We start from the raw sequence: 26,637 nt of genomic DNA on the forward strand, positions 1-26,637 counted from the left end.
CATTTTAAATTCCTGTTTGAAGTGTATGGCACTTTCATCAGTCAAAGTGGCATTCATCCTAAATTGCAAGCATTATATCATGGTGTACTGTAAAATTTTGAAACCCCAAAGCCCAAATTACTCCCATCCAACCTCAAGATTACTTTTATGTGTTCCATTAAAGGATGTACATGTTGCTCCTTTTCATGAACATTCAGAAAATCTTGATCATTGATAAAACAGGATATGTGCTTTTTTGCTCTGGATTAATGTGATACTGCAAGTTAATCCATGATGTTCTTGTGGCCCACATGTATTATATTGTATTGTGTTGTGTTGTGTTGTGTTGTGTTGTGTTGTGTTTATTCTATCATTGCCAAAAACAAAATTTCATGATGCTGTCACAAGACTTGTTTCATTCCTAGATTTTGCAGTGTGGATAAATTTACATAATTGTGTCAAGTTTTATGGTCAATATCCTCTGAAACCACCAAAGTCTGATTGCTTTCTAAGTTTATTTGTATGTTCCTATGAGCAATTCAATTCAGAGGTACAAGTAATGGCAAAATTTACATTTGTATGTGTATAATTTGGCCAACTTAATATATTTGATCAAAATAATTTTGTCTTTGAAACCACTAGCCAAATTGCTATGAAAGTTGGTATGCATATTTTTTGCTCACGTGTTTACACACGTGGGCATATGTCGCAGCGATGTCTGTCTGTCTGTCTGTCTGTCTGTCCGTCTGTGTGTCTGTCTGTCTGTCTGTCTGTCTGTCTGTTGGTCCATTATCTCAAAAACGGCTTATCAGATCAGAATCAAATCTGGTACATATATTCAGTTAGCAAATGGCAAGAACTGATTAGTTTTTGGTGGGTCTGGCTTGCATACTTTTTGCTCATTTGCATAATTAATGATTTTAGAAAAAATGGATATATATTAAAAACGACTGCACAAAATTTGATGAGATTTGCTACAATGTTGATCACACCAAGATATATCAGCAGTGGGAACCATTAAGGGTGACATGAAAGATAAATGCTAATTTGCATATTTAATGAACTTTCCTAACTAGGGATATATGTCTGATTTGACTTGATCAAAATTAACCAAACTTGGCATGTATATTAAAGATACTATGATTTAACATTATTGAAAGTCATTAAGCGTTTAATTTCAGCCAATTCCTAATTTGCATATTTCATGAACTTTGTTAATTAGGAATATATATTTGAAATGACTGGACCAAAGTTGATGAAACTTGCTACATGTATTGAAGCCACTATGATACAACATTTTGAAAGTCATTAAACATTTTTACTTCAGCCAATTCCGAATTTGCATATTTAATGAACTTTCCCAATTAGGGATATATATCTGAATTAACTTGATTGTAGTTGTTGAAACTTACTATATACATCAAAGATACTGTGATATAACATTATTGAAAGTCAAAAGACATTTTTACTTCAGCCAAAACCTAATTTTATATTAAATGAATTCATAATTAGGTATATTTATCTTAATGGACTTGATCAAAATTGATGAAACTTACTATGTATATTAAAGACTCTATAATTCAATATTATTGAAAGTCATCAAGCACTTTCTCTTCAGCCAATTCCTAATTTGCATATTTAATGAACTTTCCTATTATTGATATATGTCTGAATTGACTTGACCAAAGTTGACAAAGGTTACTACACATATTGCAGATTCCATGATACAACATTACTGACAATCACTAAGCATTTTTACTAAAGCCACTTCCTAATTTACATATTTAATTAACTTTGCTTATTAGGGATATATACCGGGATTTACTTGATCAAAGTTGGCAAAACATGCTATGTACATTGATGATTATACCAGGTACTAGATCAAAACAATATCGAAAGTCATTTCACATTTTCATGTCAGCTTATTTATTTGCATATCTAATGAGCTTTCACAGCTCGGCATATATGGCTTGAAGGACTTGGCCAACGGTAATTACACTTGCTAGATAAAGTGGTGATACAATAAGAGCAGTAAAATTACTTTAATATTTTTATTTCAGCTAATTACATATTTGTATACTTCATGGCCTTTTAGAATTAATCGGCGGTGATTATTGTTCATTATGTTGATCATAATAATTTCAATGAAGTTGCAAACATGTGGCAAAGGTTCAAATTTACACATAACTTCAATATATAATGAAACACGTGAGCATTTACAGTTCATATCTGGTGATATATATGGTGTCATTCAGAGATGATGATATATGTTGTAAAGTTTTGAGTCAATTTTGCCATTTTAAAAGAACATAATTATTTGTTATTTTCACAGATTATGTTTTGCTGAGATCATAATCAAAGTATGAGTGATGATCATTGAATAATTAGTTCCTGTGGACTCAATTGAGCGGGGATTTATAGATTGGGTTCCGTCCATCCATCTGTCTGTTCATCAGCGGCCGTTTCTCTGTCACACCAGAGCTGATTTTTTTCAAACTGTGTGCAAGGATAAAGTGCTGTGGCATACATATGTGCGTCCTATTATATTGCGATACCATCCAATATGGCTGCTGGGCGGTCATTTTGTTGCGAAGTTTTCATGTTTTTGAACCATAACTTAACATCAACTATCCCTGAACCGATTTCATTCAATGTTGGTACATAGATAAAGTACTATAGCATATATATGCACGTCAATTTATGTCGTGATAAGATCCAATATAGCTGCCAAGTGGCCATTTTGTTGCAATTTTTTCATGTTTTGAACTGTAACTCAACTTTCCCTGAACAGATTTCGTTCAAACTTGGCACACAGACATTGTATTGTAGTGTGCATGTGCATGTCAATCAATGGTGCAAGTGGGGACTGTGACTTGTTTTAGAATAACATGCATTAGTGTAGATCTACCATTGAGAACAGAATTTTGCATACACTTAAAAGCCATATGAAACTTGTTTCTAAATGCCCCAAGTAAAGTGCCTTCTTCAGGTTCCTCTGCAAATTCATTTCTAAATCTATACACTTTCTAGGGACCCATCGGATCCAAAACCTTACCTGCACTCCCAAACATGTACAGGTTCTTAGAAGCATGTCCTAGATAACACACCACTTACTTGTACTATAAATAAAAAAAAATTGTTGTGATGTTGAAACGGAAAACAGTCACTTACCTGCCACTTTGATGCCCTACTTATGAATGTGAGATGTATGATAGGACAGCTATTATGTGAATACCATAAAAGATAGACTACAACATTAGAGCAGGGCATCATGCTCCACATTGCATCATGCAATATGGTGCACTAATATGTCCCCGCAGTATTTTTGTAATAACCTCACTTGGCAGGATACCTAGTTCATAGGGCGGGCCAACTGCAATAAAATGTAGGTTACTAAATTTGATGCAAATATACCATCAAAATATTCTATGCACACATGTAACGGGCGTCTTCTTATTTTGTCTTGTTACATTCAGGAAATGAAGTTCACTTCTTCCTGGAAACTGCTTCAGACTATGTTAAAGATGAAAAAGCGACAATGTTTGGTTTCAAATGCAGTGTGATTGGTTATGAATGGAGTACATTACCAGAAGAGGTAAGATAAACATTTCTTATTTTGTGTCCGTTGTATCTACAGAGAAGGAAATAATTACCTGCCTGGACTGAGTAGGTAAATTTTTAACTGAGAAAGTGAAATGCCCAATGGCGAATTGAAATAAGTTTTTGAAATAAGTTCAATTGTTTATATGCTCAGGTATGCTGTAATAAAAAATCTCTCAAGCAAGGATGATTTTTAGCTACTATAGACTATAGTCAAAAGAAGCTATCTGTCCGGCGTCAGTCTGTATGTATGTATGTATGTATGTGTGTATGTATGTCCGTTTGTGAGGCGTCCGTCCACTCAAATATCTTGAGAACAGCAGTACTTACTGATTTTTACCTTCTCGTGTCTATTTATAGACAGAGAAGGTATAAGAGTTGAAAACCAGTATGCTGGTGTCAACTTCTACTTCCGTCTGTCAAGACTTCCGTCTGTCAAGATCCGTTGACGTCATGCTATTGTGATGGGTCATATCATAAACTGGTGGGGGTGTTCATGGCTCAGGTTGAGGTGTAGGAGAACGATTTTGAGCTGTGACAAAAATCAAAAGGGACTTAGCGGCATAGCCAGTGTTAAGCCTTTCTCCAAGGTTTCTTAGTTGACTACGATCTATTACAGACTACTGAGCTGAGGTTAAGGGTACTCACTTTGTGTTTGCTCACTGTATGTGCGCTAGTGTTTGGTACTGAGTTGCGTGGATATCCCCTCATGGCCTCACCTGATATGAGCCTGTTGCATAATCTGCAGATGATCGTATGCCTCTGAGTCTGATCACTGAAAACGGTCATTGTGTAAGCCTGTCGGCATTTTCCTTGCATTTTTTCTCATTTAATTTTGCAAAATATCGGCGAGTACCTCAATATTTCAAGATAACTCTTTCTTCCCAATCGTTTCCTGGAGTTTCAGGGTCATATGAACGAAAATGAGTGAAAGTTTTAGACAGGAAAATCGGACGTCGGCCATGTCCAATGTTTACAGTACAATCAGAAGTTTATGTGGAGGAAATAACTAACAAACACTGTTAATGATGCCCGCCCTCTAGAGGCAGACCTTCCTATATGAAGTACCACATTTGATGCTTGTGGAAAGCTTGACCACACAAAGGAGCATTTAAACTTTTAGAAAATGACAAATTGAATAAGAAGGTATTCTGAAAATGTCAAATACTGAGGAAAAATGCGCAAATATTCAAAATAAACAGGTTAAGTGACTGGTCAGCTATAAAAAACAATGAAAATGTTTATGATCAAAAGTTTTTGAGATGCGCACATTTTAACAAATACAGAAATTATTAACATTATAAATATAAGGCCAAACTATTTTTAGCTCCCATAGCCATATGTATATATGGCAATGGAAGCTATTCTTATAGGCTAGGGAAATGTCTGTATGTCTGTATGTCTGTATGTCTGTCCGTCAACATCAAAAACTCCAAAACCGCTGTACATTTCATCTTGATATTTGGTGTGTACATGGATGATGGGCTGTAGATGAGATTTTGTTCAAATGAAGTTGTTTGCCAAAAATATGCAAATTAAGTGAAAAAATGTAAAAACAGTCAAAATTGAAAAAACTCAATAACCACTGAGCAGATTACGTGAAAAATTAGCATGTAAGTACTTTGGGCTTACATGAAATGATTGTGCACATCTTGGGTCAGTATCTTGGACTTGCTATTTTTCATGAATTTTTTTGTAATTTTCTCCCATTTTTGGTCAAAAAATCTTCTTCTCTGAAACCACAAGTCCGATTGATTTGAAACTTGGTATGGAAGTGCATAGGAGTGACCTTTCCCAAATTTTGGCAAATCGTGGTGAAATTTGCATATTTTTAGTTTACAAGTCCATAGATTCCCATGTTTAAGGCAGATCTCCATAGACTCCCATGTATAAGGCAACGAAAAATAAAAATTTAGTTTCTCATCGTATTCATATTGCAAAAAGGATGCAGTGACACAATTTTTAGTCCCCACGGATGAAGTCCAGTGGGCTTATAGATTGGGTCATGTCCGTCTGTTCGTCCATTCGTGAGTCCATCTGTTCACGCAGATATCTCGGATATTTTGACAAATGTCATGTGACCTTGATGACCTTTGATCTCAAATATACATATTTGTCCATAACTCAGTAACCACAAGTGCTACAGCCTTCATGTATGGTATGATGGGACACCTTATGACGCCACATATTGTACCTCTTTAATTATGTGCATATCTAATTTTGAGCGAGCCAATAGAGCTAGAGGTCTGATTTTTGGTATATAGGGATAACTTAGCAATATAATTTTTTTGACAAAATGTCACGTGACCTTGGTGACCTTTGACCTCAAATATACATATTTGTCTATAACTCAGTAACCACAAGTGCTACAGCCTTCATGTATGGTATGATGGGACACCTTATGACGCCACATACTGTACCTTAATAATTATGCACATATCTCATTCTGAGCAAGCCAATAGAGCTTGATGTCTGATTTTTGTTATATAGGGATAACTATAGGAGAGAAATTTTTTGACCAAATGTCATGTGACCTCGATGACCTTTTAAATAAAATATATGTTTATGTCAATAAATAAGTAACCACAAGTGCTATGTCCTTTGTATTTAGTAGGATAGGAGACCTTATGACAACACACGCTTTACCTCATTAATTATGTCCACATCTAATTCTGGGCAAGCGAATAGAGCTAGAGATCTGATTTTTTGGCATATAGGGATTAATTAGCAATATAATTTTTTTTTTCAAACTGTCATGTGACCTCGATGACCTTTGACCTTGATTATACATATATATGCATATCTCAGTAACCACAAGTTCTACACCCTCCAATTTTGATAGGATACCAGACCTTAAGATATCACATCTTGTACCTTATTTATATTGCGCATATGTATTTCTTGGCTGGCCAATACTGCTAGAGGTCTGATCTTTTTTCCCGATTTAGAACCATAACTCAGACATGCCTGATGTGTTTCAAATTGGGAACAACGACATAGATCTACCGGTATGTGCCCATAGATCTCAACATATACACTCCAGTGATACTTTTTAATGACCACATTTTCCTCCCCCATCAAGACTAATACTCCTAATACAAGTGGGGACTATGTCATTGTAAATGACTTGTTGAGTTAATGGTTGTATCACAGTATTCGATATATCTAATTCTGTAATTTTTCCATTTTATATTCTGAATAAATACATTAAACATATTTCACCGTCTCCAGTACATTCACTTCATGCACTTTATATTATCCCTTTCACACACGTTCAAATATCTGACCAGAGAACAAACACTAAATAGTCCAGGACGGGAGCTACAGTGTCATTGACGCTATTTTTTCAGGGATGGGACAGGTTGGAAATGAGGGGTGAGAGACAAAGGCACTCCTATTGCTGCATGTGGATGCAGCCACACCATTTCATTTACAGCATACTTATTCACTGTGTTGTGTTCAAGTTCCATATTGTACTGACTGTCATACAAGGATAACATAAGCTAATCAAATCAAATTAGAAAAGGATCAATGCTGTTGTGTGGATTTTGCTGAAAATGGCTGATTTTAATATTTCGCCCTATATATTTGGTATCCGGCAAAGGTATATTTTGATGTAAAGTCAAAATTAACACTACATTGCTGACAATATATGTTACCGTTTCTGCATGAACTTTTTAGCTCCGCTGTCAGCGACGCGGAACTTATCAAATAGGTTGATTTTCCATCGTCGTCCGTCGTCATCCGTCGTCGTCGTCCGTCGTCCTCCGTCAACAATTGCCTTCTCCTCTGAAAGCACAAGTCCAATTGCTTTGAAATTTTATACGCAGCTCACTTGGGGTGACCTCACTTAAGTTTGTTCAAATCGTAGTGAAATTTGCATATTTGTATTTTTGGGGCAATTTTTTGGTGTTTTTGGTAAAAAAATCTTCTTCTCTGAAACCGCTTGTCTGATTGCTTTGAAATTTGATATGCAATTTACTTAGGGTGACTTCAGTCAGATTTGTTCAAATTGTGGTGAAATTTGCATATTTGTATTTTTAAGGCAATTTTTGTCATTTTTGGTAAAAAAATCTTTAAAAATCTTCTCCTTCAAAACTACCAGTAAGATAGCTTTGATATTTGGTACATATGTCCCTAGGGATGATCTATTTCAGATTTGTTCAAATTGTGCAGAAATATGCAAATTTACATTTTTAAGGCAATTTTTGCGATTTTTGGTCAAAAAATGTATTTCTCAAAAAGTACTGGTCTGATAGTTTTGAAATTTGGCATACAGGTTTCTATAGATTAACTAAGTAATAGATATTGAATTTCTGATGAAATCTGTAATTTTGTATTTTTGGGGCAATTTTTGCCATTTTTGGTCCAAAAATGTTTATTTCCAAAAGTACTCATCTGATAGCTTTGAAACTTGGTATACAGGTTCCTACAGATGAACTAAATGATCTCTATTGAAATTATGATGAAATCTGCAATTTTGTATTTTTGGGGCAATTGTTGCGATTTTTGGTCAAAAAATGTATTTCTCAAAAAGTACTGGTCTGATAGTTTTGAAATTTGGCATACAGGTTTCTATAGATTAACTAAGTAATATATATTGAATTTCTGATGAAATCTGTAATTTTGTATTTTTGGGGCAATTTTTGCCACTTTTGGTCAAAAAATGTGTATTTCCAAAACTACTCATCTGATAGCTGTGCGATTTGGTATACAGGTTCCTACAGATCACCTTAATGATATTTATTGAAATTATGATGAAATCTCCAATTTTGTTATTTTGGGGCAATTTTTGCCATCTTTGGTCAAAAAATGTGTTTCTCAAAAAGTACTGGTCTGATAGCTTTGAAATTTGGTATACAGGTTTCTACAGATGAGCTAAGTAATATATATTGAATTTCTGATGAAATCTGTAATTTTGTATTTTTGGGGCAATTTTTGCCAATTTTCGGCAAAAAATGTGTACCGGTATTTCCAAAACTACTCATCTGATAGCTTTGAAATGTGGTATAAAGGTTTCTATAGATGAACTAAGTAATGTTTTTTGAAATTATGATGAAATCTGCAATTTTGAATTTTTGGGTCAATTTTTTCCATTTTTGGTTAAAAAATGTGTTTCTCAAAAAGTATTGTTCAACAGCTTTGAAATTTGGTATACAGGTTTCTATAGATGAACTAAATTTGATCTTTTGAAATCATGATGAAATCTGCAAATTTTATTTTTTGGGGCAATTGTTGCCAGTTTTGGTCAGAAAATTTTATTCTCCAAAAAACTACTCATCAGATAGCTTTGGTTGACATGTTCTTGGGGATGATCCAATGTGATACATTCAAAGTATGATGAAATCTTCAATTGTGTATTTTTGCAGCTATTTTAGCCACTTTTTTCTGGCCACTGCATTGAGCTATCGAAGATTTCCACCTACTTCATCAACATGTGTCAAAAATTGTTATTCTCTACATAAACACAGCGGAGCTATATCGGCCGCTAGGTCGCTTCTCTTTTTTAAATTATAGTATATTAGTACTTCAAACAGATTAACAGTTATTGTGATGTCAACCCATAATTTTACTTCACAAAGACTGTAATTCTGCCATTTTTTTTTTATTTTTCAGTCATTTTATAAATTTGCACTGCACAAGATGATTGAACAAATGGCAATTAATGTTTGAATTTGTAAACTCAAAGAATAAAAATCCTTTCGTCACAGATTAAATTATTTTTTGAAAAGAAATTTACTCTTAAACACTTTTAGCATATATTCTTTAGACGGTCATGTATTTCAAGGAAAATATGCCTATTAAAAACAGTAATTTCTTCACTTTCAATTTTTTTTCAATACCATGACAATTATCAGCCATGAAGTTTTACAAATTTTACACAAGACCAGATAAGTGTTTTTCATCATTTCCTCAGGACTCTTTGGAAAATCCATTAAAAACAGTTAAAAGTGACTTAAAATGATCACTTGGTATACATTTAATTTACAGATGCCAGGTTGTGTATTTCACATGCACTCAGGTCAGTAGGGAAGTGCGTCATTACTATTTTGGACTGTTAATTCTTATTTCTGAATTATTTAACTTCTTTCCACATTGAACCATCTTTAGGCAGTTTATACTGTGTTTAATCATCTTTTGGGTTCTTTGGGTCCATATCCCACCTCATGCCCCTACATCATCAACTATTTACCAACAACTCCATGCCAAGAACCAATTACCTGACCTGGCCGCACATTAGAGAAGGTACAGCGTCATTGACGGTATTTTATATGTTGTATAGATGAAAAATATGATTTTGAGAAACTCTTTTTTTTAATTTTATGATATTGTCGAAAATATGCAAATTAGTATCAAAAAAGGCGTTTTTTGTAAAAAATCTTCTTCATAACCGCTGGTCAAACAACTTTGTTATTTGGTATACAGGTTCCTAGGGGCAACCCAACTTAGATTTGTTCAAATTGTGATGAAATATGTAAATCTGTATTTTTAAGGAATTTTTTTGTCATTTTTGGTCAAAACTTTATTTCATCAAAATTGCTTGTCTGACATCTTTGGTATTTGGTATACAGGTTCCTACAGATGAACTAAATATGATATATTGAATATATGACGAAATCTACTATTTTGTATTTTGGGTGCAATTTTTGCCATTTTTGGTCAAAAAATGTGTTTCTCAATCTAATGCCTGTGATATTTGGTCTACAGGTTCCTAGGGGTTGTCTTAGTGTGATATATTGAAATATGATGAAATCTTCAATTTTTGTATTTTTGGGTCAATTTTTGCCGTTTTTGGTCAAAATATTTGTTTCTCAAAAGTTACTCATCTGATAGCTTTGATATTTGGTATACAGGTTCCAAGGCTTTATCTTAATGTAATATATTGAAATTATGATGAAATCTTCAATTTTGCATTTTTTGCAGCTAAGTTTGCCATTTTTGGTCAGGCCATCCTTTAATGAGCTATCAAAGATATCCACCTTCTTCATCAATACATGTGTCACAAAAAGTTATTCTCTACATAACACAGCAGAGCTCTATCAACTGTTGGGTCGCTTGTTTTTTCAAAGCCGCTAGTCAGACAGCTTTAATATTTGGTTTACAGGTCCCTAAGATGACCTTAGTGAGATAATTTCATACTCCCTTACGAAAGATCAAAATTTGCCACAAGTTTGCATTCCTTACTTGTTACAAACTTGATACAAATTCTGACATCCAAACAAGCACCAATCTTGCTAGTCAGTTATATACACTTTGATTCAAACATAGGCTAAGTTTGCAGCAAGTATGTATGGAGAGTGTGATGAACATTGCACCAAGTTTGTACAGAGAATGTAGAGGTCATTTTGTTTTTGTTTGTATTGAGTGTGCACCAAGCTTGGAGATGCGCGGGGGAGGGGGGGGGAATTCAATATCTGGGGCATGGTATCTGTTGCCTTAGCAACAGCAGACCTACTGTTGCCCTGGTAACATTTCAGGGGATTTAGATGATTGTAATTCCTGACAGCGTCTTTTTCAAAGTAATGCTCACACAACATGTGGTACATGACATCATCGTGCTGCTACTCCCCATTGTATTGTATACAAATGATAATTTCTAAACTGGCTTATAAATGTACACTCTTTAGATATGTTTACCTTTTGAGCAGCAGATTCTAAAATTCACCTTCAAGTCATGTATCCAGATGCTAGGTTTGAACATCTATGAAAAAGTTGAGAGGATATTACTACATCCAACACGCACTCACCCTATGACACATTCAACTATACTACACTGTAAAAAGAAAAAAACTTCTCAGACAATAAATTTGTTAACTAAAAAACACAATATATTACTGTAGAATACAGTATCTCTACTGTAATAAACATACAATCTTTGTACTTTATACATAAAATGAGCTGTAAAATATATTCTTTTTGGCATATATGTACAGTACACTATAATTCAAAATATTCCCTGACAATGGAATTTACATTGAAAAATGGTAAATTCTGTCTCTTTAAAGAAGATCATACAGATCACAATTTTTTTCAATGTGTACCAAATAGAAACTGAATAGTGAAAAAATATTATGTTAAAGTCTCATAGATAGTTAACTATGAAAAACTTATTCAAAAAATTTTGTAATTTTTGTGACAAATACTTTTGTTGACGAATAAAATTCACTTTAAACATTTCAAAATACCTTTCCGATGGAATGTACATGGAAAACATGAGAGTTTTAAGTTAATGTTGTATTATTTACATGTTCAAATCAAAACGCAAAATCATGGAAAAACAATGTCCATAGCTACAAAAAAAATAAAAACTTCCATGGAGTATGTGATGACCTTGTAAACAGCGATATTTGAACAGACACTTACAGTCCAACTTCAAAAAGCAAACAACTAAACACAACCAAATTCCACATCACTTGGATGATAGATTAGTTCCGCCGAGTCCAAACATATTTCTTCCACCATAAGATACCGACAACCATGACAGTGTGACGAAAGTAACTCTGCCATGTCCGATTTGTCCAATGCACAGCATGCATGCAGTGGAGTTTCTATCATAAGTCCCAATGCAATGATCGATACGGACAGTCTCACTTCTTGTCATCATGATGTTCTCAAAGAACAGTGGTTGGTTTGAAATAGTCCTCTGTGGCATGGAAAGTGTCAAAGCAGCGAACTCTAGCTTGAAACTTAACTGAAATCCCGCGGAATTGTCAAAGGCCATTTGAGTGTATAACGGACATCCATGATCTACTGAATGTGTTTAACTTACATGAACTCTCGGTGTCGAATGCAGGCAATGTCCTTCAATTTCAAACAACAATTGTACTCCCAAATCTCTTCTTTGTTCCCTTAATCGTCCGATGATAGAAATAATCTACAATTTCTCCCCAAAACGGCGGGTAAAAACGTTGTAAATTTGACTGCTGAAGCAATGCATGACTTCCTTAGTGGTACTGGAGTTCAAATGCTGGTGTTGGCAAAATTAGCCAATCAGATGTCTCTTTTCCGACATGTGATCTTGTAAGGTTGAAGTTTGCATACATAATTATCTGTGTGACCTGTGACCTCGATGCTCTCATTTATCTGAAATGTCAGTTTCTCGAGAAATGGGAGAGTATATTACTTTTTGACCAACTTTTATGCACTTTAAATCAATCATTTGAAGACATATGGTGTCAGCTGGGATCCATGGTCTTTGGACATGTGTAATAATACAAGTAACGATCATGATTTATAGCCGTGGCAATGACTTTTCCCTGCTCTGAGCATACTGGTATGACAGTGTGAATGTGTTTTGGCGGACACATGACAGGTATACTTTCAGTGGTTACGACTAGTAAACGGAACAAAAAAGTCTTTAACTGGAATTTGAGTACCATTTTGGATCCTAATCATTTAAAATATGTCCAAGGAAACTGTTTGAAAAAATGGCAGCTGAACTAAGTTTTAGTTGACTTTTGATGTTTTTCATTCATGATGTTGCAATAGTTTGATCATGGATTTAGCTATACCTCCATGGTTTGATAAATTTGTACATTCCACGCGTAACCTAATTCATATGTGTTTAACAACCGAGAGTATTTAAAATTTTTAAATTTAAAAAAGATTAATTATTAAAAAAGAATTAATTTGTCATTTTGTACAATGAACACAGGGTAGTAGTTCAATCATTGTTTCAGTTCTGTGATAAAACAGTGCCACGTGGGACAGCTAAAAAAATCTGAAGTTCGTACCAAACTTGATATGTATTTCACATATATCTACAAGCTTGGTACAAATTTCACAACTACCATGGTGAAAATCCCATAGTGTGTACCAAACTAGTACAAACTTGGTGCATATTTCACATGTTCAATTAAAGTGTGTATCAAATTTGTAACATATATGTACTAATATGTAGCAAGTTTTGATCTTTCGTACGGGCAGTCAGGAAATACTTAATTTTGTATCCATGTGTATAGTAGCTTCAGGGACTTTGGCCCTATGTTTGTTTAATTTTATCAAGATTCCTTGGAGATATTCTGAAAAGTAAATGGGAGTAATGGCTATAAATAATATGTCAAAATTGTCAACTTTTGTATTCAATCATGCTCATTACCATTCAGTTAGTTGCTGAAGACATATAACCTCAAAGAATGATAACAAATTTTGTTTTATGCTTGTTTGTGTACAGAATCAAATACTGACAGATACCAATGTGCATAGGATAAAAGAGTAATTTTATGCCCTTTAACTAGTAAGGCAAGTGGTGCAAAGGTTTCATATGTCTAGAGTACCAGTGTTTGATCTAGGACTACAAAAATAGGGGCCATTGTGGGCCCACTCCCTTGAAAAAAAGGGGCCATTGGCAAAAAAGGGGGCCATGGTGGGCCCCTTGCAATTTTTAAAGAAGGCCCTTCTTGATCCCAACCAGCGGATAAAAACTGGTTATTATTAATCAAATTATTAATCAAATTAAAATTGCAATTGACTGTTTTTAAAAGGCTTATAATGGATAGATTGGGTTGCCAGGCAACATTTGCAAAGACAGATTCAACTGTGTGCTGAAGGAATTGACAAAAAGGTGCAGTAGCTGTAACTATTGATATTTTTCTTTCTGTGTGTCATTCAACAACGGCAGTTTACTATTGAACTTTAAGTTATTTCACTGATTTTGTCAACTACGTTTTAGTTATACATGTTTTAGTTGTAAAGTAAACCCTTATTGTTAACAATTTAATTTAGATTCAATTGTCAACAATACCACTGCTAGAAATATTGCTGGAAATAGAGTGGATATACAGATTTTGTTGACAAACTTGACTTTTTAAGAATTACAAAAACCATTTTGATACTCAGAATAAAAACACTGAAAGCAGCCTATTAAAAGTGACAGCTACTGTCCCTAATAATAAAAAAAATGAAGTTACTGAAGTGACTGGCAGTTCACCCCCAAGAAGGATCTCTACAAAAGGACAGATGTACAGGTGAGTCAACATTTAATAACACATTTTTATTCGGGGTTTTTTCAAATTTTGACCATTTTTTCAACTCAATACTGATGATTATGCATATATTTTATTGCAGACATGTACCATCAGCTACCAGTACCATCCATCATGTCAATAGTACAGCCAGTGCCATTGTGACAGCCACTTCACCTGAGAGAAGAAAATAGGATTTATTTTTTTTATTGAGCTGTAAACACTGAAATGCAAAATCTGATTTTTATCACAACCGGGAATTGTGATATAGGGTTAGCTTCAACTGGTGTCGGACAGTGTCCATTTTCTGTAAACGACAAAAAGTCAAAAACTGCTGAACAGAATGCATTAATATTTGGTACAGATATTCAGACTGGTTCCAAGGTTCCGATTCCGAAAAATGGAGCCAAATGGAGCAGCGGTTAGATAAGTTTTGGGAAATTTCTAACCCCCCCCTTTTAACTAATTGATTTTAGGGGTCGTTCATATATGTAGTTTTGGAATGTACACCAATCATGGATTGTGGACTATTTAAAAAGTTGTTGAACAGAAATGAGGTTTTGATGAATGTTAGAAATATGCAGGATGGCTGATTCGAAGTATCAGAGATTTTCATGCGCTTTTGGTCATAAAATTGATAAAAAAAACAACATATTTAATGTTTTAGATTTCTCACATTTGTTATGACCCTTAACATTACAGACTTGATGACATAACTAGCTGCTGGACCTGTTTACTGGCGCATTGATTTAAAGACAAAGATCGTTTTATTTTGTGATAACCCCAGCGAAATGTCAACTGTGGTGTACCATGGTCAACAAGTTATTTGATGGTTTTTGATGTTTGACCATGAACTACCATGGTTGGCCATGATATGAGACCACAGTAGGCATTCTAATACTATGGTCTACCACAGTTGACCACGGTCTATCATGGCTGACCTGTTTATGGATATCGGCTACCATGGTTGACCATGGTATTTGATGACTCATGGTAGTTTAATTTTGATGCCCAATTTTGATCATATTGATAATAGGCTGTATGTATATACACTCCTATATTTACATAGTTGAGTCTCTTGACATCATTCACAGTTGTTAGAGAGAATTAATGTCGTTGCCCGGGAAGCTTAGACAATTTGCTGTATTCTTGTTCATGTCAGAAGACTGGACAGATATCGAGCTGAATTTCTTGGAATTATTGACATGGAGGGCATGAAAGCACTGCTGCAATGGCAGGAATTTAAGACTATCTCAGTCTCACTCAATGTTTGCCTCGAAACATGATATCAACATAGGCAAGGTCATAGGTCCATTGTCATTGGACCTTTGACCCTATACATGATGTCACATGTCATAAAGCAATGCATTTGATTGGCTCATTTGAAGCAGCCATCTTAAAAATTCACTTCAAACGGATTGTCTGTTCAGTGAACAACTGGAAAAGTAGCTGTGTTTTTAACATCGATTTTGGGAGAAATTTTGGATATTTTTGCTCATCGAACATTCAGGGAAACACTCAGAAGATGTTGGAGGATGATCTTTGATAGAATCTGAAGGGCTTGGCTGTTATTGCAGTGGACACTATAATGGAGACTAAGTTGCTGATCCTTAAGCGAGTCTGTCAAGTTATAATGACACCAGTCAGGGATCACTGGTGTTTTGCAGAGTTTTGGTGAGGTTTATACCAAGATTTTTTCCGTTCTGACAATTTTCAACCCAAGGTTTTGATTCAAAAACCATCAAATACCATTGTTGGTGATCTGGTTGACCAAGGTTAATAACATGGTCAACCACGTTTGATGCCCATGGTCAACCATGGTTAACCATGGTAACTACCTGGTTTACCGTGGTTGACCGTGGTTGGTGACCATGGACAACCATGGTAATTTGTGCCATTTAACAAACATGGTCGACCATGAACTACCAAGGTTGACCATGGTCATATGATCATGAACTAACATGGTAGTCCATGTTAGACCACCGACACTTTCGCCGGGGAAGGACGTGTGATTTCATAAAACATAGTCTATTAGCCTGGAAATGTGATTTTTGCGAATATTGTTTACCCCACTGACAACAGTGTGGTTTGAAAATGGCTGGAATTCGCTACTACGGGACTTTGTTTTGTGTGTGCATTTGGATGAAAAACGTGTATCGTGTGATCAATCCGTTCAGTGAGAGAACAAAGGACTCTTACAACAGCACACAAATGAACCGCAGACCAACTTTGATAAGCCCCTATCAATTTCCCTCGCAATCTCCCTTGGAAAACACCGAGGTACTTTGGTCAGAAAACATACACTGTGCCTGCTGTGCTATCTCCATTCAATCTCCCTATGCAAGCTTCTGCATGGATCAAACCATTTTGCGCCAGTTTAAAGCTATGGCTGTTTGATATCAGTGTATTCAACAAAGCTCATGGCAGACTTGTTATATATTTCAAAACAATGGGACACTGGAGGTCCCGAGACAGTATGTACATGTATGTGTGTATGTATGTACGTATGTACAGTACGTCCGTCAACATCAAAAACACGCAAACCGCTGCAGCAGCACGTTTCAGCTTGGTATTTGTTGTGTGGATGCATCCTGGGCTATAGATGGGATTTTGTTCAAATGAAGTCTGCATTGCCAAAATTATGCAAATGAGCTTACAAAATGTGAAAATGGTCAAGAATTAATAACTCTAGAACCACTGTTTTGATTGCTTTGAAAATTTTTGTGCAAGTACCTTAGGTGAACCTTATACAGTTTTATGAATATTGTGAGGATATCCTAATTTTGTATTTTTGCTGAAATTTTTTGGTGATTTTTCTCATTTTCAGTAAAAATTCTTCTCTGAAACTGCTAGCCCAATCACTTTCAAATTTGGGTTGGATCTTTGCAAGGATGTTACTCTTCTAATTTGTTGAAATTATGACAAAATTTGGAAAATTACTATTTTGGAGCAATTATGTCATTTTTGGTCAAAAAATCTTAGACAGTATTTTCTTTTTAAAACCCCTGGACAGACAGCTTTTATATTTGGTACACAGATGTACAGAGATGACAATAGTTAGATATGTGGAAATTGTCCTGAAATATACAAATTTGTATTTTTAAGACAATATTGTCATTTTTGGTCAAGAAAACTTGTTCTCAAAATTACTTGTTTGATAGCTTTGTAATTTGGTATAAAGTCCCGAGGGATGTTATTAGATAAATTTTCTGCTCAAAGTGATGGGAACCCCCCATATTTGTATAGTTTAGGTAATTTTCTCAGTTTGTGACCTTAAATGACCTACACCAACCCAGGATATATTATGAGACAGTTTTGAAGGCTGTGAACATAATTTTGTCATATTTGGTATCAATTTGTAGGAAAATTTGATTGAGAAAACAAAGCTGAGGTAAATTTTTTCATTGCGGACCAATTTTTGCAACTTTTCTATGTAAGACAAAAGAACTGATGAGAAATTTGGATCCAGGATAATTCCAGATGTTGTAATCACTGCCCACAGTGGAAGGCATTTCACTATCTGTAACTAACTTAAGTGCTGTTTACATTAGAATGATAACACTCATCCATTGTAATTAAAAACTCCCCAAAGTTGTAAATATATTTCCTGTCATCTGGTGTTCTATAATACCAAGGGATGGAACATTTGATATTCAGGAGGGGGTAGGGTCTAGAATATTGATGAGGTGGCATTACTTTTTTACCAGATCCCTTGTACATTTTTTTACCCACTCCCACCTTTTCTTTTTATCAAGCCTTCTCTGCATATGTCGCAACGATGTCTCTCTGTCTATGTGTCCGTGTGTCTGTCTGTCTGCCTGTCTGTCTGTCTGTCTGTCTGTCTGTCGGTCGGTCCGATATCTGAAAAACGGCTGGTCAGATCAGAATCAAATCTGGTACATGTATTCAGTTAGCAAATGGCAAGAACTGATTAGTTTTTGGTGGGTGTGGCTTGCATACTTTTTACTCATTTGCATAATTAATGATTTTAGAAAAAACTGATATACATTAAAAACGACTACACACAATTTGATGAGATTTGCTACAAATGTTGATCACACCGAGATATGTCAGCAGTGGGAACCATTAAGGGGTTACATGAAAGATAAATGCTCATTTGCATATTTAATGAACTTTCCTAATTAGGGATATATGTCTGATTTGACCGGATCAAAATTGACCAAACTTGGTATGTATATTAAAGATACTATGATTTAACATTACTGAAAGTCATTAAGCGTTTTAACTTTAGCCAATTCCTAATATGCACATTTAATGAACTTTGCTAATTAGGGATATATATTTGAATTGACTGGACCGACGTTGATGAAACTTGCTACATGTATTTGGAGCTACTATGATACAACATTTTTGAAAGTCTTTAAGCATTTTTACTTCAGCCAATTCTGAATTTGCATATTTAATATTTTCCCAATTAGGGATATATATCTGAATTAACTTGATTGTAGTTGTTGAAACTTGCTATATACATCAAAGATACTATGATATAACATTATTGAAAGTCAAAAGACATTTTTACTTCAGCCAATTCCGAATTTGCATATTAATTGAATTTTCATAATTAGGGATATTTATCTGAATTCACTCAATCAAAATTGATGAAACTTGCTATGTACATTAATGACATTATAATACAATATTATTGAAAGTCATTAAGCATTTTCTCTTCAGCCAATTCCTAATTTGCATATTTAATGAACTTTCCTAATTAGAGATATATATCTGAATTGACTTAACCAAAGTTGACAAAACTTGCTACATATATTGCAGATACCATGATACAACATTATTGACAATCATTAAGCATTTTTACTTAAGTCAATTTACATATTTAATGAACTTTGCTTATTAGGGATATATACTGGGATTTACTTGATCAAAGTTGGCAAAACATGCTATGTACATTGATGATTATACCTGATTAAAACAATATTGAAAGTCATTTCACATTTTCATGTCAGCTAATTTATAATTTGCATATCTAATGAGCTTTCACAGCTCGGCATATATGGCTTGAAGGTCTTGGCCAACGGTAATTACACTTGCTATATAAAATGGTGATACAATGACAGTAGTCAAAGAACTTAAATATTTTTATTTCAGCTTGTATACTTCATGACCTTTTAGAATTAATCAGCGGTGATTATTGTTCATGATGTCGATCATAATAGTTTCAATGAAGTTGCAAACATTTGGCAAAGGTTCACATTTACACATAACCGGTATATAATGAAACACGTGAGCATTTTCAGTTCATATCTAGTTCTTATAGGTTTGTCAGATTGCCTATCTTTGAGTTGGTCTGTATGTATATGATATGATTGTGTGGGTGTGTGTACATGTACTGACAAACTCCAAACCCGCAGCACCCACCCATTCAGTATGTACAGGTGTACCCAGAGATAGAGTAGTTTCACAATTTGCCAGTTGTGATCCAGTGCCATTGGCGCTATTTTAATAAAGATTTCACCCTAACATGTAACATTTCTGAATTAATTTTAAGTAAAGAGTAAAGGAATGAAATAAAAAAGAGGGTTAAATAAATTAAAAAAATAACCTATTAAAAATGTTAAATACTAGATTTCGGTATCCAGAGAAATAATAAACTTAGATTTGAGAGTGTGTCCTTTATCCTATATTTCTTAAAAATTTCAAGTTTTAGAGTAAAGGACTAAAATAAAATTTTGGGGTTCACAGTAAAGAAGTTGAAAAAGATAAGTTATCAAACCTGTAAAATACTAGATTTACGTATACTAGAGAAAACTTAAACTGAGACAAAAAAAACACTCTCTCTTCTCTATTTGTTTGATTACAGAAATATGAAATATCTAAACCGTTTTTGTACGACTGGAAACCCCACGTGGCTACCACGCTGGTATGTAAGTCACTGCCAAACGAATAAATAACATTAGTGACTTGTCCTCTGAAACTCACAGCCAGTTTACAAACATAACCATTCCCTACCATTCGGATATTTTGATCAACCCAAGAAATGTCAGAAACTAGCGTAGCGTCCACAACACCATGCACTGAATACCAGTTCCGGCCACTCCATTGTGTAAAATAGTATACGGTATTGCTTGCTATTTGATCATAATGTACTACAGTCTAAGCTTACATATCCAAGTCAACGGTAAAATTCCAAAACTGTATTCACCTGTGGGATGCGGTTGTGTTGCGAACCGGCAGCATCGGTCTGCGTGTCAGTTTCTGACTCTTCCATCCTTGTACCTCCTTCATCATCGGGCGTGGGTGTGGAGACAACCCCATGGCTTTACAGATATAGTTACGGCATAGTAATCATCGTACAGCCGCTGGCATAGCTACGCATGGCCTTCTGCACACGTCCCGTCAAAGACGTCATCCCAACTGACGTCATTGTTGCAAAATGTTGTGATTGAATATATACCACGTTATGGTAAATCCTCGTGTTGTTGTAGAGCATGGGCGTAAAACAGTGGCCTGGCAAAAACAATCTGTCGGGCGCTGGCCTTTAATTATTGCGCCTGAAATGGCGCAATGGCCTGTGAAAATAGCGCCAAAGCTGATTTTTTTGCACAAAATGCGCAATGGCGCACTCTAGATCAAACACTGGAGTACAAGTATTTGAGTGATCCCCCGGCGAAAGTGTCGGTGGTCTAACATGGACTACCATGTTAGTTCATGTTCATATGACCATGGTCAACCTTGGTAGTTCATGGTCGACCATGTTTGTAAATGGCACAAATTACATGGTTGTCCATGGTCACCAACCATGGTCAACCACGGTAAACCAAGGTATTTAACCATGGTTAACCATGGTTGACCATGGGCATCAAACGTGGTTGACCATGTTATTAACCTTGGTCAACCATGATCACCGTCAAATGGTATTTGATGGTTTTTGAATCAAAACCTTGGGTAGAAAATTGTCAGAACGGAAAAAATCTTGGTATAAACCTCACCAAAACTCTGCAAAACACCAGTGATCCCTGACTGGTGTCATTATAACTTGACAGACTCGCTTAAGGATCAGCAACTTAGTCTCATTATAGTGTCCACTGCAATAACAGCCAAGCCCTTCAGATTCTATCAAAGATCATCCTCCAACATCTTCTGAGTGTTTCCCTGAATGTTCGATGAGCAAATAAATCCAAAATTTCTCCCAAAATCGATGTTAAAACAAAGCTACTTTTCCAGTTGTTCACTGAACAGACAATCCGTTTGAAGTGAATTTTAAGATGGCTGCTTCAAATGAGCCAATCAAATGCATGCTTTATGACATGTGACATCATGGTAAAGGGTCAAAGGTCCAATGACAATGGACCTAGACCTTGCCTATGTTGATATCATGTTTCGAGGCAAACATTGAGTGAGACTGAGATAGTCTTAAATTCCTGCCATTGCAGCAGTGCTTTCATGCCCTCCATGTCAATAATTCCAAGAAATTCAGCTCGATATCTGTCCAGTCTTCTGACATGAACAAGAATACAGCAAATTGGTCTAAGCTTCCCGGGCAACGACATTAATTCTCTCTAACAACTGTGAATGATGTCAAGAGAATCAACTATGTAAATATAGGAGTGTATATACATACAGCCTATTATCAATATGATCAAAATTGGGCATCAAAATTAAACTACCATGAGTCATCAAATACCATGGTCAACCATGGTAGCCGATATCCATAAACAGGTCAGCCATGATAGACCGTGGTCAACTGTGGTAGACCATAGTATTAGAATGCCTACTGTGGTCTCATATCATGGCCAACCATGGTAGTTCATGGTCAAACATCAAAAACCATCAAATAACTTGTTGACCATGGTACACCACAGTTGACATTTCGCTGGGGTATGATAATGTTGTGATAATACGACCAAAGTATTCCTTCTATTTATATAACTCCTGTTCCATGTAGTGCAGCAACACTTTCAGGTGACAGTGTAATTTACAGTTTTTACACACTGAACCCATCCGTTTCACATGATATGTTGAATGTGTATGGTATAAGATATATGTTTCCAGTCATAATGCGCAATTTATGGACCTCTTTGTGCCATAAGAAAGTGTCCAAATGTTCAAACATCGTGTACTTCAACCTGAGAACTGTTAGGGTAAAGGTACTAGCCAAAGAGATATAATTTGCTCATGTGCCAGGTGATAATACCCCATCAGGAAAAGATGAGACTTTTCCCTGTCATTGAGCTTTGACTATGTAATGAAAAGGGTGTAAATGCAAGAAAACACAGCCATCACGATACTTTTGTGTGGTTTCCATGGCAAAGTGAAATTTTACATCTACATTTTGGTAATGGCAGAGTTTGAATGCAAAACTTAGAACATTCAATGAAGTTGAATGTTTGATATTTGTGATATTTAACCTATTGAGTATTTTCATCAGTCAAAGTGGCATTCATCCTAAATTGTAAGCATTATATCATGGTGTACTGGAAAATTTTGAAATCCCAAAGCCCAAATTACTCCCATCCAACCTCAAGACTACTTTTATGTGTTCTATTAAAGGATGTACAGGTTGCTCCTTTCCATGAACATTCAGAAAACATTGATCATCGATATAACAGGATATGTGTTTTTTGCTCTGGATTAATGTGATACTATAGGGTTATTCACAAAATACGGCCCTGTATGGATGAGGGCTCAGTGAGTGATGTATTGGACGAGCCCAAGGAGAGTCCAATACGTATACGTCACTCACTGAGCCCGAGTCCTATTATTATACATCTCCCCCCATTAATCGTCCGTATAAACTAATTCTATGGTAAATTTTGAGGGATGCGGCACGCGCGATATGAGTTGAACGCGCGCGATCTACTGCTCCGTTGTACAACTCCCTTGCGTTGGCACGAAGCCAATTAATTTTGAGTGCAGTACAAGCAAACTTCGCTGAATGTTTTCAATTTAATTAGTTTTATAAAATAAAAATCAATTGCATTGAGACTCAGTTTTGTGTTTAGCGTGTTTGAAACCTTATACTTCAAATATATTTTGGTGGAAGTTGTTATTAGTCCCCAAGGACACCGTCCGGGGGGACTTATAGCTTTGGTCATGTCCGTGCGTACGTGCGTGCATGCGTCTTTGCGTGGGTCCGTCCGTGCGTCCGTCCGTTCACGCAGATATCTCAGAGATGCCTGGAGCGATTTCATTCAAACTTTGCACAAGGATAGTACCCTACCCCATACAGATGCACATTGATTTGTTTCACAATGCGATCAAATTTGGCTGTGTTAGAGGACTTTTTAGTTTTCACCTCAATAGACTCCCATGTATAAGGCAGTCTCCATAGACTCCCATGTATAAGGCAGTCCATTGACTCCCATGTATAAGGCAGTCCATAGACTCCAATGTATAAGGCCAAGAAAAATAAAAATTTAGTTTCTCATCGTATTCATATTGCAAAAAGGATGCAGTGACACAGTTTTTAGTCCCCAAGGATGAAGTCCAGGGGGCTTATAGATTGGGTCATGTCTGTCCATGAGTCCATCCGTGAGTCCATCCGTTCACGCAGATATCTCAGATATTTTGAAAAATGTCACGTGACCTTTGTGACCTTTGACCTCAAATATATATATATATATGTATGTCCACAACTCGGTAACCACAAGTGCTACACCCTTCATGTATGGTATGATGGCACAGCTTATGACGCCACATATTGTACCTCATCAATTATGCACATATCTAATTTTGAGCAAGCCAATAGAGCTAGAGGTCTGATTTTTGGTATATAGGGATAACTTAGCAATACAATTTTTTTGACAAAATGTCATGTGACCTCGGTGACCTTTGACCTCAAATATACATAGTTGTCCATAACTCGGTAACCACAAATGCTACTACCTTCATGTATGGTATGATGGGACACTTTATGATGCCACATATTGTACCTCATTAATTATGCACATATCTAATTTTGAGCGAGCCAATAGAGCTAAAGGTCTGATTTTTGGTATATAGGGATAACTTAGCAATACAATTTTTTTGACAAAATGTCATGTGACCTCGGTGACCTTTGACCTCAAATATACATATTTGTCCATAACTCGGTAACCACAAGTGCTTCACCCTTCATATATGGTATAATGGGACAGCTTATGACGCCACATATTGTACCTCATCAATTATGCACATATCTAATTTTGAGCGAGCCAATAGAGCTAGAGGTCTGATTTTTGGTATATAGGGATAACATAGCAATACAATTTTTTTGACAAAATGTCATGTGACCTTGGTGACCTTTGATCTCAAATATACATATTTGTCCATAACTCAGTAACCACAAGTGCTTCACCCTTCATATATGGTATAATGGGACAGCTTATGACGCCACATATTGTACCTCATCAATTATGCGCATATCTAATTTTGAGCGAACCAATAGAGCTAAAGGTCTGATTTTTGGTATATAGGGATAACTTAGCAATACAATTTTTTTGACAAAATGTCATGTGACCTTGGTGACCTTCGACCTCAAATATACATATATGTCCATAACTCAGTAACCACAAGTGCTACACCCTTCATATATGGTATGATGGGACACCTTATGACACCACATATTGTACCTTATTAATTATGTGCATATCTAATTTTGAGCAAGTCAATAGAGCTAGAGTTCTGATTTTTTGTATATAGGGATAACTTAGCAATACAATTATTTTGACAAAATGTCACATGACCTCGATGACCTTGACCTCAAATATACATGTTTGTCCATAACTCAGTAACCACAAGTGGTACACCCTTTATATATGGTATGATGGGAGACCTTATGATGCTTCATACTGTACCTCATTAATTATGCGTATATCTAATTCTGAGCAAACCCACAGAGCTGGATGTCTGTCATACATATGTACATAGATTTGTTCTGTGATACGATCCAATAAGGCCGCCATGTGGCCATTTTATTACGATTTTTTCATGTCCTGAACTACAGCTCAGACATGTATCAAGCGAATTTTTTCAAAAGTATTTTATCACAGACCTAATGAAGAGGACTCTATCCTCTCTGAGGACCTGTAATCAAAGTACTACCCATTAACAAGTGGGGACTGTGTCATCAACGATGACTTGATATGTCTATAACTCAGCGTAAAATGATTTGTTTACATCTGATAATCGCTAGGTCAAAGGTCAAACATGCGCGTCACATGTCTCCCGTATTCGGGACTCCGCGTACTATACAAAATACGGAAAGCTATTGGACGGTCAAACTTCCATAGGTTACGGCAGTAGGTGTATAATAATGCAAGTTAATCCATGGTGTTCTTGTGGCCCACATGTATTATATTGTGTTGTGTTGTGTTGTGTTGTGTTGTGTTGTGTTGTGTTTATTCTATCATTGCCAAAAACCAAATTTCATGATGCTGTCACAAAACTTGTTTCAAACTTCATTCTCACAAATTACAAGAAGAATGTTTTATAAAGAAGTACAAGGTGAATGCCATCTTAAAAGATATATGACAAAACAGAGAAATAGTAAAGTCCTTGGATTTGTTAATTGTAGGGTATAATTCATCTTGAGAAAGAGTTGGCGTACCTGGGATGCATGTGTGCATCTTCCCTGCTCAAGAAAGATCTTAGTTTACCAGCTACTAGTACAGAAGAAGCTGAGGAAGACATTGATGCACTAGAAGAAACCTCACAGCAGGTTTGGTTCCTTTTTGCTCTTTGAAATCATTTTACTTCTATCTTATATTGACACTTCAGTGCTTCTTTCACTTTTTGAAACCCTTCGTTACAATAAGAACAAACAAAAAGACAGGATGGAAAGTTTGAATCTGGTCGTGTTATCAACATTTACCTTTTCAATCATACATATAAAATTGATTCAAAGTCTGTAACTCAATACAAGGTTGAAAAATACCTTTTCTTTGTGATTTTTTTGTGAACATAAGTCAGTATTGCTACAGGCCACCAGTTTCCTATATTTTGTCCATATTTGCTCATGTAGATTTGAAATTTGGCAAAAGGAGCTATCAGCATTGTTGACAACAGCCATCGCATTAGGTTACATGTGTTGAGGTCTCTCAGGCGTAAACACTGTTGAGAAGTCAATATGTTAACTATT

General features: G+C 35.6%; 1 protein-coding gene and 1 long non-coding RNA gene across 2 annotated transcripts in view; one reads left to right on the forward strand and one right to left on the reverse strand.

The window, feature by feature from the left end:
* The first annotated feature begins 3,421 nt into the window (after window positions 1-3,421).
* The window catches only part of LOC139114018 (E3 ubiquitin-protein ligase MYCBP2-like), a 44,010-nt gene continuing 20,794 nt past the window's right edge, over window positions 3,422-26,637 (forward strand). The window contains exons 1-2 of the mRNA XM_070675492.1: window positions 3,422-3,574; window positions 26,074-26,217. Coding sequence (XP_070531593.1) covers window positions 3,518-3,574; window positions 26,074-26,217 — 201 coding nt within the window. The 5' untranslated portion in view covers window positions 3,422-3,517. The remainder of the gene's footprint in view (window positions 3,575-26,073; window positions 26,218-26,637) is intronic.
* Window positions 14,552-20,891, reverse strand: LOC139115045 (uncharacterized). The gene is made up of 2 exons (XR_011548026.1): window positions 20,722-20,891; window positions 14,552-14,720 (listed from the first exon to the last, which is right to left on the reverse strand). It is a non-coding gene; the product is annotated as an uncharacterized lncRNA (long non-coding RNA).

Source organism: Ptychodera flava, chromosome 16 (genome assembly GCF_041260155.1).
Source record: "Ptychodera flava strain L36383 chromosome 16, AS_Pfla_20210202, whole genome shotgun sequence".
Taxonomy (NCBI): Eukaryota; Metazoa; Hemichordata; class Enteropneusta; family Ptychoderidae; genus Ptychodera; species Ptychodera flava.